Source organism: Pleurodeles waltl, chromosome 1_1, assembly GCF_031143425.1.
Source record: "Pleurodeles waltl isolate 20211129_DDA chromosome 1_1, aPleWal1.hap1.20221129, whole genome shotgun sequence".
Lineage (NCBI taxonomy): Eukaryota > Metazoa > Chordata > Amphibia > Caudata > Salamandridae > Pleurodeles > Pleurodeles waltl.
The window spans coordinates 422,929,422-422,950,408 of NC_090436.1; the positions used below are offsets into that span (position 1 = coordinate 422,929,422).

General features: G+C 44.5%; 1 protein-coding gene across 1 annotated transcript in view; it reads right to left on the reverse strand.

The window, feature by feature from the left end:
• The window catches only part of UTP15 (UTP15 small subunit processome component), a 280,270-nt gene that overhangs the window by 194,783 nt on the left and 64,500 nt on the right, over positions 1–20,987 (reverse strand). The window contains exons 6-7 of the mRNA XM_069224002.1: positions 18,890–19,068; positions 17,388–17,513 (exon numbers count right to left, since the gene is read on the reverse strand). Of these exons, the coding sequence (XP_069080103.1) occupies positions 17,388–17,513; positions 18,890–19,068 (305 nt within the window). The remainder of the gene's footprint in view (positions 1–17,387; positions 17,514–18,889; positions 19,069–20,987) is intronic.

Sequence of the window (20,987 nt, forward strand, 5' to 3'; positions counted from 1 at the left end):
CTCCCTTGCCCAAGTGGAGGTTTCCCCGAGGAAGCCCCCCCTTGCCTGCCTGCAGCGCTGAAGAGATCCGTTGATCTCTCATAGACTAACATTGCAAACCCGACGCTTGTTTCTACACTGCACCCGGCCGCCCCCGCGCTGCTGAGGGTGAAATTTCTGTGTGGGCTTGTGTCCCCCCTGGTGCCCTACAAAACCCCCCTGGTCTGCCCTCCGAAGACGCGGGTACTTACCTGCAAGCAGACCGGAACCGGGGCACCCCCTTCTCTCCATTCTAGCCTATGCGTTTTGGGCACCACTTTGAACTCTGCACCTGACCGGCCCTGAGCTGCTGGTGTGGTGACTTTGGGGTTGCTCTGAACCCCCAACGGTGGGCTACCTTGGACCAAGAACTGAACCCTGTAAGTGTCTTACTTACCTGGTAAAACTAACAAAAACTTACCTCCCCCAGGAACTGTGAAAATTGCACTAAGTGTCCACTTTTGAAATAGCTATTTGTCAATAACTTGAAAAGTATACATGCAATTGAAATGATTCAAAGTTCCTAATGTACTTACCTGCAATACCTTTCAAACAAGATATTACATGTTAAATTTGAACGTGTGGTTCTTAAAATAAACTAAGAAAAGATATTTTTCTATAACAAAACCTATTGGCTGGATTTGTCTCTGAGTGTGTGTACCTCATTTATTGTCTATGTGTATGTACAACAAATGCTTAACACTACTCCTTGGATAAGCCTACTGCTCGACCACACTACCACAAAATAGAGCATTAGTATTATCTATTTTTACCACTATTTTACCTCTAAGGGGAACCCTTGGACTCTGTGCATGCTATTCCTTACTTTGAAATAGCACATACAGAGACAACTTCCTACAATAGAGCATTAGTATTATCTATTTTTACCACTATTTTACCTCTAAGGGGAACCCTTGGACTCTGTGCATGCTATTCCTTACTTTGAAATAGCACATACAGAGCCAACTTCCTACAAACACTACCTAGATTCAGGGCCATTGGAATTATGCGACAGGAGAGGGCCAAATTATGCTGCAGGGTTAAGTAAATTATGCCACAAAGAAAGGCAAAGTATGCAGCTAATGTGGCACATTTTGTAATTGTATTACTTCAATATTTCCTCATTTTTAAGAACAGTAATACTGTCTGGGCATTGGTTGCACCTCATCAGTAACAGCAGGAGGTGGGGCCACGTTGGTGACCAAGGCAGATGCATAGCTGTGAGCTCTGTACCGGCCTACTATCCATCCTTCACTAATCTTGTGCATCCGGAGCTCCAAAGCTCCCTACAATCATAGGAGGCTCCCCATCTAACTTTGAGCCACAGAATGATCTGATCAGAGTGCCTCCCAGCGACACGGATGCCATAGAAGGTAGTCAGGACTGCAAGGGGAATGCCACCCTGGGAGTGCAAAGCTTGACTGGAGGGGACGTTTGGACTGAATAAGAGCTACTGCCGAGACTCCAGTGGCTCAATGGGGATACATGACCCGTATCCGAATACACCTGCCTGGGGCAACGTACCCACCACGGGCCCGATAGAATACAGACCATGCGCCGGCATTGCTGCTGGCCAAGACTACGCCGTAGGTTTCTCTTATAGACCCCGTACTCGCAGCAACAGGGTTTCTGCCCTGTAAGTGGGCTTGAAAGGTACCCACAAGCCGATATCCTACCAGGCCTGGAAACGCACAGACAGAGTGGCACCCAAGAACTGCTGATGCCAAGATAGGGGAGCCGCAACCACGAGGGACAGCCGCGTGGCCTGAGAGAAATGTAACGCTTACCCGGGGGGTGATCGGCCTGAGAGGTGCCTTCAGGGTCTCACTGTGCCACCAAGAACACCAGAGTCCTGCCTGTTCCTGCTCAGCTGTGCAGCAGCCCCTAAGGCACCGAGCGTGAGGCCTGCTGCCATTGCCTCGAGCTGGGGAACAGCCCTGGGCTAATTGCAGCCTTGCTCACGGGCGTAGGAAGTGTGGGGGACACGGGGATATATCCCCCCAGATTTTGGAGTTGGGGGGGGGACACAGGGGACAAGGGAGGGGACAAAAGGATTCCCCCTTCTATGATCTGATTCACAGGGCCATGAGCACGCGAAAGCGAGACCTATACTGGCCCTGCACTTGACCTGTGACCTGCTTCCAACTACCTGCGACCAATCTGATGGTCGGAGCATGAGGGTGACGTCAAAAAGGCCACTCGCCCTCTGGCCTTTTGTTGTGCTGCAAGCACATAAGGAATTCTTTCGTACCTTGTTGTCAACAGCCCACAGCTGCCTGGAGTCTGCACTTCTGAAAACAAAGGGAGAGAGGCCCTTTGTTGATTGCTGTCTGAAATCCTTTCCTGCTGCCCTTTAGCCTGAAGATAGCAGCAATATTTGAATAAGGTAAGGAAGTTTGGGGAATTAAATAAAGTATTTCCCTTACTTTTTAAATAGAGTGCTGTGTTGCCGAGCATCTCCCTTTTTCATACAGTACTGTTGATTCACTGTAAGATATGGGCAGGGCAGGTTTTAGCACGCTTGTGTGACGATGTCTGTTAGGGCCCCGTTTCTGTCGCCATCTGTCTCCCTGTCACCAGGGTCTCGACTGCCCCAGTGCTAATTATTGTCCCCTGAGATGACATCGGTGCTTGAAAGTGGCTTTGAAAGCACCTGCTGGGTGTTCCTTGTCCCCAACAGTTTTCATGCAACAATAAAAATATTAATCTGGTGATTAATGGTCTTCATGGAGAGAGATTGAAGTTTTGTCTAGTGGAAGTTTTGAGTCATCATAAAATAGTATTAGCACACAGCGTTAATGTGCCTGCTGCAAGGAATGTGTACATGCAGATCACAAAGAGCATATAATGTAAATAGGTCTGTGGGTTACTGCTTTTGTCAGAGAGATCCTTTTGTCCTTTGCAGTTTATAAGTTAAAAAAATATAGAACAGTGAGCAGTTAACTGCCATCAAAGAGCTGCATACAAACGGCAAGGTATAGATTAGAGCGTTATGATTGTTCCCCAGTTTTTCATTAACTTACTGTCGCAAAACGGGTTCATTTGAGTGAAAATCAGTTCTTACTATTAAAGAGAACCCCCAACCTTGGTGTTATGTTTTAAATTCTGAGCTTGCGCTTCTCCTGACAGGGCACTCAAACTATACCTGCTACCAGTATGGATGACCTGTGACTCCTACACCTTGTAGTCCTCTGTCTTATGTAACATTTCCTATACACTGAGTTACACACATATGATGATTGTCTCTGTGTAATGTCTGTGTGATGTAAAGTGCTCCGACACCGTACACTGGTATGAGGGATGTATGATGGAACACGTGTACATCACGCATGCGTTAACGTGGTCTCAACAACTACTGCGTCTTTATCACTCATGTCTTTACCATGCACACCATAACCATGCATGCCTTTACAGTGAATTTCGTTGTAAAAGCATGTTTGGTAAAAAAAAAAAACACTGTCCAAGGCACTCGTATGCAATAAAAAGTTCAAGTTCACAGTTCCATAGGTGAACAGTTATCTTGTATTTATTGCATCTTTTCTTCTTCAATAACATCCAAGACCAGCCAACACGTGTTTCGTCATGCGACCAATCCTTGCTTTGACTTCATCGAGGGTCTGCTAAGTCTGTAAATGAATCAAAGAATCCACTGATTCAAAGAAATTCATGGTTTATCAATTCGCAAGTCTCCTGCCATTCAATGTAGTATGTAACCAATCCAAAAATCGATATGACACCTAAATCATATCTCAAAAGTGGTGCCCATAAACAGCGTGTACGCTTCAGTATCCCCATGTTTGGTAAAGGAACATGTGTGGTCAATTCTTCCTGCCCTGCCCTCTTACACCTGATACCATACTCCACCCCGCCCAAGCACTTAAAACTCCCCCCCCCCCCCCCCACACCTGAGCCCTAAACCCCTGCCCGCCCTGAGCCCTAAAAGTAACCATGCCCTGTCCTAAAAACTACCCCATCCCACCCTAAACCCCAAAACCTACCCTGCACTGTCCTAAAAACGACTAACTCCTCCGCCCCTTCCCCTTCCCTGAACCCTACAACCCACCCCACCCTGTTCTAAAAACTACCTGACCCCCTGCCCATGCCCTAAACCTTACCCCGCCCTGTCCTAAAAACTACCCGATGCACCTGTCCTGAATTCTAAAATGTACTCTGCCTTTCCTAAAAACTACCCAACCCCCGCCCGACCCTGAACCCTAAAACCTACTCTACCCTGCCCTAAAAACTACCCTGACCTGAACCCTAAAACCTACCCCGCCCTGTCCTAAAAACTACCTGACGCCCTTGCCCTGAATTCTAAAACCTGCTCTGCCTGTCCTAAAAACTACCCAAACCCCTGACCCCACCCTGAACCCTAAAACCTACTCTACCCTTTCTTAAAAACTACCCTGACCCCCGCCCCCACCCTGAACCCTAAAACCTACTCTACCCTTTCCTAAAAACTACCCTGACCCCAGCCCCCACCCTGAACCCTAAAGCCTACTCTACCCTTTCCTAAAAACTACCGACCCCAGACCCCACCCTGAACCCTAAAACCTACCCACCCTGTCCTAAAAACTACCTGACCCCCATGCCCTGAGCCCTAAAACCTATCCCACCCTGTCCTAAAAACTACCTGATCTCCCCATCCTGTACCCTAAAACCTACCCTGCACTGTCCTAAAAACTACCCGCCCCCACCCTGTACCGTAAAACCTACCCCGCCCTGTTCTAAAAATTCCCGACGCTCCCACCCTGAATTCTAAAAACTACCCTGTCCTAAAAATTACCCCGCCACACCTTGAACCCTAAAACCTACCCCCGCCCTAAAAACTACCTGACCTCCCTGTCCTGTACCCAAAACCTACCCTAAAAACTACCCTGATACCCTGCCCTGAACCCTAAAACCTACCCCGCCCTGTCCTAAAAACTACCTGACGCCCTTGCCCTGAATTCTAAAACCTGCTCTGCCTTGTCCTAAAAACTACCCAAACCCCTGACCCCCACCCTGAACCCTAAAACCTACTCTACCCTTTCCTAAAAACTACCCTGACCCCCACCCTGAACCCTAAAACCTACCCACCCTGTCCTAAAAACTACCTGACCCCCCTGCCCTTGCCCTGAGCCCTAAAACCTATCCCACCCTGTCCTAAAAACTACCTGATCTCCCTGTCCTGTACCCTAAAACCTACCCTGCACTGTCCTAAAAACTACCCGCCCCCACCCTGTACCGTAAAACCTACCCCGCCCTGTTCTAAAAATTACCCCGACGCTCCCACCCTGAATTCTAACAACTACCCTGTCCTAAAAATTACCCTGCCACACCTTGGACCCTAAAACCTACCCCGCCCTGCCCTAAAAACTACCTGACCTCCCTGTCCTGTACCCACAAACCTACCCTGCCCTAAAAACTACCCTGACCCTCTGCCCTGAACCCTAAAACCTAACACACCCTGACCTAAAAAAAATCCCGGCGCCCCGTCGTACTCTAAAACCTACCCTGTCCAGTTTGAAAAATTACCTCATCCCCACCGTGAACTCTAAAACCTACCCGGCCCTGTCCTAAAAACTACGTGACCTCCCAGTCGTGTACCCTAAAACCTACCCTTTACCAAGAGCAAATGCTAGCTTTGTGCCCACTGCGCATGTGCTAGTGGTTGGCCCTAGGGACCAGATGCCAGCAATCATTTCCAACTCCCACGATCCTGGATGTTGCCATCGATTCCCTGCCAGCACACCTTGGATGGTTCTGTGACCTTGGTGTCCTGCTCAGGCAAGGAAGGTAAGCTGAATTGCCCCACCAATCATGATCTCACCCCAGGGGTGTGGAATTTAATAAAATATCTACTTGTCCATAGGGCTTAAATCCACTTGCCCTGTAAAAGAAATCTACTTGTCCCTTTGTTGCCATGTAGTGCGGCAACAAATTATGGCAGCAATCTCATTATGTAAGAGCTCTGATAATAGCCTCTCTGATTATGCTAGGGCTACTACTATAGTAGGGCTTTAATACTTGCAATTTCAATCACTATTATAGCAATTTCCTTATTTACTCCTGACAATGGCAAAAGTAGAAGTTCTTCCACGTTTGGGAAAAGAAATAGATGGAGGGGAGCTGTAAATGCTCAGTAGATTTTCACGTGAGAAAATCTACACATGTATATTTGCTTGTGCTGAAATACAGTTCACAAATATTTTCTAGGAGCACGATTTCCTGGCCTACTTCTGTCAGCTCTTCTGAATTCATAAAAGCCACAAATTCAAAGATGTAGACCATGGGTGCACTTTTGTGACTTCAATTAATAACTGGGTCCCTAATTAGGTCTGTTGTTAACAAAGACATTTTGTTTTTATAAAACTTCCATTTCTCTCTTTCGGCTTGCTTTACTGTGAGTGATCGAATTCTGCTCTTCCACAAGGAGCATATTGGCACACAAAGTAGTTTTATTCAGTGCCAGGAACTACTGTGGCAATCAGTGGGATGATGAAACTGGAAGGGGCTCGGCTGCAAAGAACAAGGAGGGGGCCCCCTCCAGACTCACTCAGGGCAGGTGCTGAGGAGGGCCTCCTGGAGGGGTCTGCAGGGCCTTTGTTACACCACTGGTGACAATGTATGCTTTTTGAGACCAAAACCCTTTTTCTTTCAGTTTGCCACTGTTTTTACAATAGTGAGGGCCCGGCAGCTCCTACAACAATAAAGTGTTACAAAAGGCATGACAAAACCAAAAGACTCACAAAAAGTGTCAGATCGGTTGGCTTTGCCAGTGCTTGTTGATTTTCCTGCTTCCCAAATTTTTTGTGAAAATTGTTACACTGATTTTCTATTAGGAATATATATATTTTTGTTTTAAATACTAGCATGCATCAACACATTTTACTGAATGACGCTTCAAAGAAATAACACCTAAAATTTCATTGTAGCGAAGCGTTTGTTTTCCTACTTGCATTTTTTCTGAACATTTTATTTTGAAAGCAAAGAATCGTCACTCTTGCTTACAAGCTTCTGCCAACATTTTGTATATAATCAGAGAGCATTCTGGGAGCATTATACTTAGCCTCATATTATTAAGCTTTTCAAACATGTGTACACTTATGTTTTTTACTGGAACCACTGCCATTAGTGCAGTGTGACCTTAAAATGTTTTTTTACAGCGCTCATCATAATAATGAAGGCTTTTCATTAATGAACCATAAAGACAAGTGTGAACAGCATTAACATATGGACACAAATATTACCTCCACTGCAGACAGTTCCCTTCTTTGTAAACTGGCAGCCAAAGGGTTTGTGCTGCAGGGTTTTGGGCCTACTTGTCCCAAGGACAAATACATATGAAAACGTGTTGCCCTTGACCCCAAACAATATGTCCCGGGCATCGGGTGATAGGAATTCCACATTACTGCATCCCATCTTAAAATACATAAAAATATAAAATACATAAAAATATGACACAAAGCATACTTTCACGATCTCATCCGCAGTCTCCTCATTGACTTCGGAGGAGATAATGACTGGCCCGATGCTGAGTTCCTGGCCTGGATCCACCCCTCTGGCTATGTGGCCCTGAGGTAGGTCCCTCCATAATGAGAGCTCCCCCTGCAACCCTTTTGGGTGCAAATTTTGTGCAGGGGGGCCGCCTGCCCTCCAGGATACTTACCTTGGGTGCCCCCTCCACCACTCAGGCTCCCACCACCCAAAGGCAAATGATAGCTTTGTGCCCACTGCATATGCAACAGTGGTTGGTTTTCTTTGATGTGAAATAAGCCACAATTTAATATCTGAGCAGGACCGTCTTTGTGCCTCCCTTGAGTAACCAGCACCTCTTCCAACTCCAAGTCCAAAGAGACAGCTCCGGCTCACCTGAACTATTACCTGGTGGTAAGTCTCCAGAGTCCCTGAGCAGAAGGAAACACAGCACCGCCAGCCACCAGAACGCAGCATTCAACCAGACCAACAACCTACAGTCAGTGAGTGGATCAAGATAATTGTAAAAAGGGCCACTGCTACTACTACCGCTTCCAATATGTAAGTGCACTATTGAGTATATTTTTCTCCCAATCTGTTTGGATACCTTTTTTGTCAAATTATGATAATGCACTTCCTTTTTCAGCATCTCATCATTTGTGCATTTTCTCTTTTTATGCTGTGTACAGAACAATTCTGTAGCACTACTTGTATTACTGTGACCAAAATCAAACGCCTTACAATGTCATATGATGTTCCCCAATAGATTTCTTTTTGCCACAAGTACAAAAATACTTCACTTTTGGAAGTGCTTGATCGTATTATCTGTCATCCTCAGCTAATGGAACTTTTTCAGGTAAGTTCCCTGCCACTGTTAAGTATATGCTGGAGTGTTTTATGTATTGCTGAAACATTCTAATCAGGTAAATTGCAGAGTAGAATTGCTGTGGAAACCTAACGGTGTTTTAAAGCAGCTGGATAGACCTTCTAGGAAGCCTTCGCACATGCTAGTATCACTTCCCCTCACTGTTGCCCAACACTGGGAGAGGATCCTTATGCTGGAGGCAGGTTTTGCTCCTAACACTTCCTATGTTAATTACATGTGCGGATACACACAAAAGTCTGTTTGCAACTTTTAAACTGCAGTTAATTAATCTGTATGTTCCCAAATTGCAACTGCTACAAACTTATCATTTCTGTTTATTTCAAAGAATGGACATAAGGACATTATTTGTAAAGAAACAGCCAAGTGAAGTGACCCTACATTCAGACAACTCAGAAACCAATACAATTAATTGCAATGATATGCCGGATCTGCAGTCTGCAATTCAATATGGAGTTAGGGTGGCCTGTTTAGAAATATCAAGTAAGTACCCAGGATCAGTTTGTGAAGTTGTCACTTCCTCAGATGAATCAAGCAACAGTTCTTCTGCAACAGCAACCAGTCTTCAGGATAATGAGGAAACACTTGGAAGCAGTAGCACCAAACCAACTGCATGAGAGCACCATGCCTGTTCAAATCATTGTAATAGTCAGAGACTAAGAAAAAACGTATTCGGCATTTTCAGGGAAGGTGGTTCCAGGATTTCCCCTGGCTACATTACAGCGACAGAGTGGCAGGAGTACTGTGCTTTTACTGTGCAAAACCTAAGTTGCTGAAGTTAACAGAGCTTTCCAAGAACGCAGAGGAAGCATTGGTTATACCAACTGGAAGAAGGCCATAGAAAGGTTCAAAAAGCACCAGAGCAGTTATGCTCATTCTTATGCACTGAGCTAATTAGCACACTATAGAGGGTGCCAGCCAATCAATCAGCAGTTATCACAGCAAATCCAACAACAACATAAAGAAGCCTAGCTTTGTCTTAACAAAATCATTAATACTATTGCTTTTCTAGCAAAGCAAGGCCTTGCACTTCGAGGTCATGATGACAGCAATGGGAATTTTCGTCAGTTTCTTAGTGCACGAGCAGAGGATGTACCGTCTTTGAAACAGTGGATTACAGCAAATCAAGCAGAATATCTCAGCCCAGACATGCAAAACAAAGTTCTCCAGCTATTATCCCATGCAGTTTTGCATCCGATTCGTAAGGATATTGTTGACAATCCATAAGCAGTAATTGTTGATGGCACACAGGATATAACTGGTCAGGAACAAGAAAGCTTACACTGACCAAGATCTGTAACCTCATGAGCATTTTATTGGACTGTATCAGACTGCTAATACCACTGGTACTGCAATTGCTACAATTGTTAAAGATGTTTTATGCCACCATGGTCTTTCTCTGTCAAAGTTGAGAGCACAAACATATATTGGTGCAGGGAAATACCATGGTGCACAAGCATTAATACGCCAAGAACAACCTCTTGCTCTTTTTGTTCACTGTGGAGCACATTGTACAAATCTGGTTATGCAGGCTGCAGCACTTTAATGTTCCATAATGGAAGATGCACTGCTTTATGTCCAAGAACTTGGAAATCTGTTTGGTTAATCTTTGACATGTCGTACAATATTTTCAGACCTCATCCAGCACAGCATTAAAGGCCCTACAAATGTGTTAAAAATAAAGCCACTGTGTCCAACACACTGGACGGTCCGTGTAAAGGCTATACAAAAAGTAAGGGATAATGAACCTATTCTGGAAACCCTAGAACAATTATCAACATCCAAGTCCAGTGGTGATGTGTCTGCTCATGGTTTGCTTGCACACTTTTAGAGGGAGAAACAACTGTCCTAGGTCTTCAGATTGCTCTCCAAATACTGCAGCTTCTGGAATGTTTGAATATTGCCATGCAAGGCCCCCAGAAAACTATATCTGGGCTACTGGCTGCTGTGAATGTAGCAAAAAGTGCCACACTGAAGCTTCGTAATGATGAGTCGTTCAACAGTCTACTCTATTCCACTAACCACATGACTGCTAAGTACCATCTTAATGCCTTTGAAGTGCCATCACTGTGGCGAATCCCTAAAAGTATAGATGATGGAGCAGCAGAAAGTTTTCATCCTGCAACCGTGGGGGACTACTATCGCCCTCAGTACTTTGAACTTTTGGATACAGTTTCTGTTCATCTCACTCACCGTTTTGACTAGGAAGGCATCCAAAGATATGAAACATTTGAACAGGTGCTTTTAACAGGCAGTGGCATGGATTCTATTGCTCAGTACAAAGAAATTGACCCTTTGCAGCTCAAAGCTCAATTAACTATATTATCTAGTATGTTCAAGTACTCTTCAGTTCCAGAACTGGCAGACATATTCAAAAAAATGCTTCCAAGACAGAGAGCTTTCTTTTCACAGGTTGAGAAGCTACTGCAGTTTCTTTTAATTATTCCAGTATCTTCTTGTGAGGCTGAGCGAAGCTTCAGTGGTATCCGCCGCCTGAAAACTTGGCTAAAATCAACTATGTCCCAGAAAAGACTGAATCATGTTGCCATATGCAATATACATAAAGAGATGATGGACTCAATTGACCTACAGACAATAGCAAAACAATTTGTCCTCCGCAGTGAACAGCGCAAGAAATTATTTGGCTTTTCAAATTCAAGTTCATAATTTTATTACAGATACCTACAGCAAGAAATACTCATTTCTAATTAGGCCAATTGCATGTTGAGGTTTAGCAATCTCACCAAGAACATTTAGTTTATTCGTCCTTTTTTTGTCCCACCTTTGTTTGCTTGGTGCATGAAGATGCGAGATTCATAAACATGTTTTTTTTTTGCATTTGGTCCAATTACTTTGTGAATGTAAATAACAATAAAGCATACTTGCAAACTGTGACTACATGCATGCCTTTCTCAATATTTCACTTCAAACTATGCGATTGTATTATTTACCCAGGCATTTTCACACAATGGGCGATTGGTATAGGGTCACTTGAAAGTCCTCAATGTTGTCCCTGTCCCCCCTCCCAGAAATTTAGTGTCTCCTACGCCACTGGCCTTGCTATGGGGACTGTCTAGGAACACCGCGGCTGCAATGGCAGGGGTCCTGCCTCGTAAACTGGAATCCCCGGCACCCACAGGCCCTATACATCGCTGCACGAGGCACTTGTTAATATGCAGAGACACGATCGCGAATGCCCATAGCCCTCATGGTTGCTCACCTGCTACACACGGCGCCCTTTGACAAGACTGTGGATCTACACTGGAGGAAGCAGTGATTTCCTCTCGCACATAGATCTCAGGTGAGCTTGACACACAGGTCTCAAGTAAGCTTGACAAGAATCCCTGACAAACGACAGAATAAAGTTTTTGCAACCCATGTTTGCTTCTTCCACGTGCGCTACACAGCCTGCACAGCACCCATATCCAAATAGCACAAAATTGATGGAAGCCTTTCCCCTCACGGTAACAGGTCACCTGATAACTCCAGCAAGTTTCCTGTTCAATCCTAACCCTGCTGCAGTAACTAAAACATTACACAAACCATAGTAGGGGCTTCTGGGCTGGGGCGCACAACCCTAACTGTTCACAATCAGCCCCACCCTCATAACTGCCTCGCCACCTCCTTGGTGTAATCCAAACTACTGTGCTCTATATACTACACAGCTCAGGAAGCCCTAGTATCAGATATAATCTACTCGCTCCGTGCCACTTCCTGCTGTGAGGGTAACCAAAGGTGACAACGGAATTGGGTGCTATAGATCACATATTGATCCGCCATGATGGGGAAACTTTAAAACAATAAATCCTTTCTACATGATTCCTCGTCCTCCACCTCGGCAGACTGCACTACAGCGGCCCTGACCCATCTGGAGAACACTATTGAAGCGCACTTCACCCAATTCTAAGCTATCTTAGAAACTACAACATCCTTGGAGAGGCGGATTGACACAATCTCCATGGATGTTAACCTGCTGTGGGCGGATCTCCGCAGCTTGATACACTATGTGGACGCAAAGGAATCCTTACTTACCTCCATACGCCTCACAGTGCAAGACCTTCAAGCACAGATGACACAACTGTAAGCGGGAGTGGTATCATTACATCGTAAGGCAGAAGACGCCGAAGGGAGACCCAGACATAATACTGGGCTTCCCTTAACAGGTGGAGGACCTTAGCGCAGAGCTCTTTATAGAAAACTGGTTGTTAAATAATGTGCTGTCAAGTAAACCAACTAAGTTCTTCCCCATGGAAAGGGCACATAGGAAAACTGTGAAACCCCACCATCTCGGGCGCCCCAACATGTCCTATTATTGTCTGACTTCTCAATTATCGCAACTGTGATTTGGTTCTCCAGCAGCTACAAGCGAAAGGCGCAAGGCAGTATGAGGATGCACTGATCACGGCATATCCTGACTTCACAGCAGAGGTGCAGAGGCTTTGAAGTTCTTATGGCAAGGTCAAGCAACCGCTCCAGGAACTGAACTATAAATATACATTCTTATTCCCAGCTAAACTGTGCACGGTTGATGGTGAGGTGGCCCATGTATTTGCCACGCCAGAGGATGTGTGGACTTGACTGCATGCAAAAGGTCTGACACAGTCTCTGCCGAAAAATTCCAACAATGACACTTGGCTAACAGTTCGCCCTCGCCGGTGCAAGCGCAGAATCACCAAAGCCAAGCCCACTCACGATCAAGTAGCTGTAGGACAAGCTAAAGCGGTGCTTGAGGCATCACAACTTACTATGAAATCCTTCGCTCCACTGCAAATAGACCTACCTTCGGACTCTAGCTCGGATACAGGGGGCCTCTGAATCTTCCTGAATCACACTTTCCAAGGGTCCTGTGGTCACCTCCACGCTCTGCTGATGATCTGTGACCTTCACAGTCAAGGACTATGGGGGCATCTCCTCATTGTTTTTCTCCACACACTGTGTATCCATACTTATGGCTAATCACTCCGGGGGTCCCCACTCATGGGGAGTCTGCTCTGGATGGCTCATGCCCATTATTAAGTAGGGTGTACTCCACAGAACTCCCAAACGCATTTTCCCAGGCCTCAAGATATATCTTGATCTATGGACAACACTATGTTGCAAGCATTTATTGCATGCCAGTTAAAATGTCGGGTTATGGCATGACACCTGAAGGCTATCAGGCCCGGGATCGAAGAGTTGTTTTTTATAATTGTATGAATGTTTTTGTTGATCTGGCTGGCTGAATTAGTGCTTCAGACGCTGGGAACCAGGAGGGGGCGTGGGAATGATGGGAGCCAGGAATGCCCTGGGATCTGTAACTTGCTCTCATGGCCGCTGTCTATACCGCTCTAACTTGGAATATCTGCGGTATGGCCACTCCGCCAAGCGGCATAAGATATATGCTTACCTCAGTCAGAGGCACATCTCTTATCTACAAGAGACTCACCTCACAACAGGGGAACTTGCCAAGGTGATCAGGCAGAGTAGACAGATATACGGGTTAGGATATTCAGCCTATGTCCAAGGGGCCCTAGTCTGGGATGCCCCGGAAGTCCCATTTGTTAAAATTAAAGTCCTAATTGATAAAGAAGGTCGGTATGTCATACTAGGGGGGACCCTGGATGGCCGTCCCATCACTAACACCTTAATATATGCCCCCAACACTGCACATGACGCGTTTCTTGACTCACGGTCCATGACCATGTTACTGAAACCCCAGGCTTTGGGGAGGCGATTTTAACTGCATACACGACACGGCTCTAGATCGCCCAGTGCCTCCACTCCAGACTACACCAGGCATAAAAGCCACCAAACACTTCCGATTATGGTCTTGGTCGTCACACCTTCAAGATATCTGGTGCTCAAGACATCCAGGGAAGAAGAAATACTCCTCAGAATCATACACAACTAGATTATTTCTTCTACACTACTGATTGTTGGCCCCTTATTCGGAGCTCAGAGTACTTGGGCAGAACCCTATCAGACCATAATCTGCTCAAGGTCACGTTTCACTTGTGTTGGGTACCCTGGCACCCCTCCCGACACAGCCTACAAAGATACATTAGGCATACACATCTCTGCATAGTTTAAGGATAATAGAGGCTCCGTGGGCTCTTGTGGGGTCTAATGGGATGCCATGAAATTAGTTATGAGAGGGCACTGCATTACCATAACATGGAGAGCTAAATCATTACTTGCACGTAGTGTTTGAGCACTGGAGAAACGTATAGGGACCTCGTAAACATGGGTGGTCTCAACCATAGAGGCACATCCCCTCTTGGTAAATTTGTGCCACCAATACCGGGAGGAGCGGAAACGCCTTTACGATCTGGACTATAATTCTTACCTGACCCAGCAACATGTAGATGCCAATAAACTGGAGCACACGTTAGCATGGCTGTTGCATACGGAAACTCCCAGGACCATGCTGGGCGCGATAGCACTGGCCAAGTAAGGAGGACCCAGGCAGACATTAATGAAGCCTTTGCTTGTTATTATGAGAAACTGTACTCCTCCCCCCAGGAGCCATCCCGATTACAACTCAGGGATTATCTACATGCGCTGACACTCCCTCAAATAGACTGCTTCCGATGCTTGGTTTGCTTGTTCACTAGGACCACTGCGGCTTCGTGTCTCAGAGAGCAACACACTACAACATTCGATGCCTCTGCCACATAACTGATGCGATGTCTAGGGGAGTGACTTCTCTAGGATTCCAGTTTCCTGGGCACCATGAGGAACCTTCCAACCCAGTTGCCCCAAATTACATTAAGATGAAAATGCATCAGGAGAGGTCAAAGAACTAAAAAGATGCATTGCAGACTGCGTTGAACCCACTTCACTAAGAGCTGCGCTGTTACCCAGTGAAGGAAGCATCTTTTCAAATTCAGCTCCATGGACAAACTAAGGACCAGATGTACAACGTGATTTTGCAGTCGCAAACTCCATGAAATCACCTTTTGCAACTGAAAAATGGCCTTGTTGGTTGTACTATGCGAGTCAGTATCATGTTACCGTTTTGCAAAATAGTGATCGTCACTCGCAATTGGGAAGGGGCGTTCCAGAGGCACCCCTTCCTAATTGCGAGTCGCAGGCCCGTGTAGGATTGTTTTGTGACCGTAAATGTGGTCGCAAAACAATCACAGTTACCACCAATTTCAAACTGGTGGTAACTCATTCGCAAAAGGGAAAGGGTGTCCAAGGGACCCCTTCCGCTTTATGAATGTGGGCACCAACATTTTTTCAGAGCAGGCGGTGATCCCACGGACCCCTGCCTACTTTAAAAAAAATTAAAAGGTAACTTTTCATTTTTAAATGCATGCCGTTTTTGTTCAGGGAAAATTGAGTGCATGTTAAAACAATTGCTTTATTGACACAGCAATTACAGACATGGGTGGTCTGCTGATACCGGCAGGCCACCATCACTGTGATTGTTGCCATTCATAAATGGTTCGCAATTTGCGACCTGCCTCATGAATATTAATGAGGCAGGTCCCTTGAGACCCATTTGCGAATCGCAAGCAGTGTGGTTGACACTGTTGTACATTTTGTTTTGCGACACGCAAACAAAAAAAAACAAAAAATCACAAATTGCGAGTCGCAAAACAAAATGGTCGTACATCTGGCCCCAAGTTTTTTCATCTCTGCTACAGGACATAGATTAGTGCCCCACTGGCCACAGCTACTCAAATTGCAGAACTGTTAAAAATGGCCTTCAAAACTCTTAACAGGTCCACGGATGTCCAAGTTTAAAGTCTCATTGGCCAATGGCCCTAAATTCCAGTTGCAACTGGCTGAGCTTTAACTTTGGTGTATGTTTCCAGGCTGAGAGTCCCTGCCAATCGAAAATCTTGACTGTGACAGGCCAATTCTGGGATAATCCAAAAGTTGGTAATCCCAGGGAAATATGGGGAAGGTGTCCCCAAAAAGACTGTTCAAGCAGCTGCACCCAAACTCATAACAAGGAAAATATAGCTCATCTAACACAACACAATATTTCTCTGTGTATGACACTAAAAACAGTCTACTTTACCTAGGTGGAAAGAAATAGTACAGAACACCCAAAGGCCAAGCTCCCAAGCAACACGGTCCCATATTGAACATATTATAAAATTTTAGAGCCTACTATTCAAGACATGCAATTTTACATAACTGCCTCTCGCTGCATTTGAGTTTGAAATTAGCAACCACCTCCTAAATTAAGGTTCAAATGCCTAACTTGTTAGCCCTTATATCACATACCCAAAAGGGAGTACACTGGTTTGATAATTCGAGACCACCAGCGCTCGTAGCAAAGGAACACGAGTGGTAAACAACCGTTAGTAACTACTGACTACACTCTGACACAGAGAGGATTACATATTTGGTTCTGCCTCACTAAATGTCATATGAACAACATAATGTAATTGACTGTGCAGTTGAGGGTATTAATCTCCCTCACAACAGTGCATAGGCACAATTATAATGTGACCTTACGAACTCTATTGAAGCCAGTCACATGAAAGCATGCTGAAGCAAAGAAAGACTATGTGAATGTTAACTGCTTAGGATGCAAGCTTCATTATCAGTGATTTTAAAGAGTATGCAGTCTCTTTTAGACAAATAGTGTGGCCTCCAACATAAAGTCATACTGTTTAAAGCAGTCCCCACACGTGTGCTGAAAGTTGAGAAGGGAGAGATCCATTGAGCTGGGATGACACTCTGCGATGAAGGTTCTTACACAGGACAGATGCTAACAGTCTGTAGCAAGTGGAATGCTGAGATGTCTAAAGTCGTCTTTGTCTGGATAGCATGTCAAACCATAGGGCTCCCTTATTTTCTGGCAATCGTAGTAGTTAAAGTATGCACACTGCTGCAGGATACAGGGTTTGCCGTTGAGGGGCAAGAAAATGAGAGAAAAATGATTACCATTACCCTACCGCTAGGTGGCACAAAAGGGAGACTGAGATGAAGAATATATCTATAAATGAATTACAGTCTCAACATTTCATATGTGTAGATAAGCCAAAAGAGGTAATTTGAAATAGAAAGCAAGCATTGCAATTTGTACCTGCGGACACCAGAAGCCCCCCAGAGGGGTACAGCAGGACACTCTCCACTGGCTGCCCATGCTCCATTGTCATGACACTTTTTTCAGTTCTTGAGTCAAATACTTTCACAGTATGATCGTATGAACCTGCCAAATTACCAAAGGTTGCATTTGTTAGGGTCAAATCATGCTATCAGAAGAATGTTACATGAGTTAACGTAACCTAAGTGGAAAAAAATATTCACAATGATTTTTAATGAATACTTGCCAAAGAATTAGAACAGGCTGTTATGAGTGTCAACATAGGATTTTCCCTTTTAATCTGAAATTCAAGTTAAAGAGCTCATGACTGACACTAAATAATGAGCAATTAGGCACAGTGAGAGAAATTAGCTACTACAGACTATTTCCTCCCCACTGATGAGGATTATGTTTTTTATTGGGGGGGGGGGGGGGGGGGGGATGAATCAATAGGAATGCAAACAATAGAGAAAGAAAAAAAAAGCACCACACACACTTTAGCCAACACATGAACATACACCTTATGCCACCATCGCTATCCCTTGAACATTCAAGAGAATTCTGAACTCTCAACTTCACACACCTCGATTATTAATTCCACATAGTGAATCACATTTACCACTCGTTTTTTGAGCTTTAAATTAGTTATGGACTCACATTAGTTATAAAATAACATGCTTTGCATAATTCTGCTGCCTAAAGACTACTCAGGAAATTGTCAACAAAACGTAATGAAAACATAATTGGCTGTTGGACAACCTAAAGGCCAGGGCTGTAAAAAGACCCCCTTCCCCCACCACACACTCCTGATTTTGTCCACAATACCACTATTCTAAGGCAGTCATTTTTGTTATGGCATTTCACATGATCAACATTCATGGCAACTGCTGACATAGAAGCATGCGCACTCTTGAATGGCCAACTGTGCACACCATTCTCTAATACTTCAATACTGATATGTACTAAACCTTTGAACAATATTTCGAAAACATAATGTAAAACAGTTATTTCTCACCTCTTACATAGAGCCAAAGGAATGGTCTAAAATGTAAAGGTAACAAATACCCAGTACCACAGTGGGCTTTTAATATCTTTCTGGTTTAATTACACACCTCATCATGGGCTTATACGTAAGAATACTTTACCTCAAAACTGATTTCTGAAAGGACTTCCCCTCCCTATGTCACACCCAATGTATCACAGTGCTTGGGTGAGTCTTCATACTATACATAACACACATTTCTCACTTCATAATTTCTCACTGTTAACTTCTAGAGATCCTTCAGTAACCATCTGCAATTTTGAAGGATAAACAGGTTTTGCAGTCATGTCACACATGTATGTCTAAATTTCAGACATTACTGTATTGCACTACAAATGACAGCACAGATGCCAGGGGTGCTTAGGTCACTGCACAATCAAGACAACAGTCAATAAATAAAAATCTGTGTGTCTAACCTATCTATTTTAACAATGGAGGAAAGAACGTTTCGCCAACTTACCGGTCACAAATAGATCTGCATTCAGCTTGCTCGTACAGCCACACCGGATATAGTCTGTGTGTTCCTTGTAGGACACAAGGTTTACTGAGTTTGGAATATCCCACAACTTACAAGTGTAATCATCAGATCCAGAGAGGACTCTATATTTATCCGAAGTGAAGTCTACAACATGCACAGCTCTGAAAAAGAAAACATGTCAAGAAATCGATTGAAGAATACATAAAAACATTTGTGCACCTTTTCAGGCACCCTACATCACTTGGGAACAAGAACGTTTGGTAAACACAAATTTTCATGTAGACACAATTATAGGTACTTTTAAAAGAAAGCTACACATATACTTCTTTAATTAACACAAGATACAACATTTATTCAATGATCCTCTGAACTAGACTAGATAGCTTCTGTGCAAAACTATCTTTATAGGAATAAACAGGATTGGAAAAGACAACAGTAAAATACAAGAGGACTGGTGGGAAAAGGCAGACAAGCCATGAGCAGACAGCATTAAATATAAAAGGCACACACAAGAGTTGTACAAGTGACCAGCATTAGCACCCATACAACTGTATTCATGTCAACAATATCCATTTACCTTTCTTTTATCATATTGAAGACAGGGTGGCACCTTGTCCAATCCTTTTGTAGGTCGAGTGTAAGCGTTCAACCTCATGCATACTTTTGGTATACTACTTATGGCTTAAAGCGATTCCATTTGTTGGTTGCAGTGTCCTTTAAAAATTATTCCTCACTAGTGGTCAGTTATGCCTTTGTCTCCCTCCTTTTTCTGTTTCAGAGCAGTGACCAACTATTGTATTATTCAACTTTGGTTTCTTTATTTGTTGCTGTCTTCTCACTGTGGGTGTTTTAAGTTGGTGGCAGCCTACATTTTATTGCAGTATTCCATTCCTCCCACCTCCTCCCATGTTGCTGACATTTGTTTTGGCCTTATTCCAGTACTGTCCTAGTTTGCCTCTGGCTCCCGCAACATTTGCTTCACCATTAAATCTTTAATAAAGGGTAGCTACTAGACCTAATTTTTTTAATGTAATTTTACCACTGTCCAGCTTCTGCTGATTAATGTTCTTTCAGTACAGCCCAGCGCGCATTGATTTAATCTTGAAATAAGCTTGTTTTTGTGCGTGTTTATGTAACATTAAAATAAGCTTATTTCACAAAAGAAACACCCAGTGTCTAAATGTTTAGCTCACTGCTCAGGAAAGCCAAAATATGTCCTTTCTAGTAGAATGTAGCTAAACATGGAAGCAATGATGTGAAATGTGCAGAGCCTCTCATCCGGAGTCTCCCTTTCCAGGGCCCGCTCCTGCTAGCCCTCACTGTCATAGCCCTCACTGACATCCGCACACAGGGCATTGCTTATCTCCTTTATTGGGGCCATAAATCTTCTCGGACTGCTCTGCTATTGTTAACTTCATTAGAACTGTAAAGAAATGGCTCCCTGTTGCAGTTACCCCCCACTTTTTGCTTGATACTGATGCTGACTTGACTGAGAAGTGTGCTGGGACCCTGCTAACCAGGCCCCAGCACCAGTGTTCTTTCACCTAAAATGTACCATTGTTTGCACAATTGGCACAACCCTGGCACCTAGGTAAGTCCCTTGTAACTGGTACCCCTGGTACCAAGGGCCCTGATACCAGGGAAGGTCTCTAAGGGCTGCAGCATGTCTTATGCCACCCTAGGGACCCCTCACTCAGCACAGACACACTGCTTACCAGCTTGTGGGTGCTGGTGGGGAGAAAATGACTAAGTCGACATGGCCCTCTCCTCAGCGTGCCATGCCAACCTCACACTGCCTATGGCATAGGTAAGTCACCCCTCTAGCAGGCCTTACAGCCCTAAGGCAGGGTGCACTATACCACAGGTGAGAGCATAGGTGCATGAGCACTATGCCCCTACAGTGTCTAAGCAAAACCTTTGACATTGTAAGTGCAAAGTATAAAGAATATATGGTCTGGGAGTCTGTCAAAAACGAACTCCACAGCTCCATAATGGATACACTGAATACTGGGAAGTTTGGTATCAAACTTCTCAGAATAATAAACCCACACTGATGCCAGTGTTGGATTTATTAAAAAAT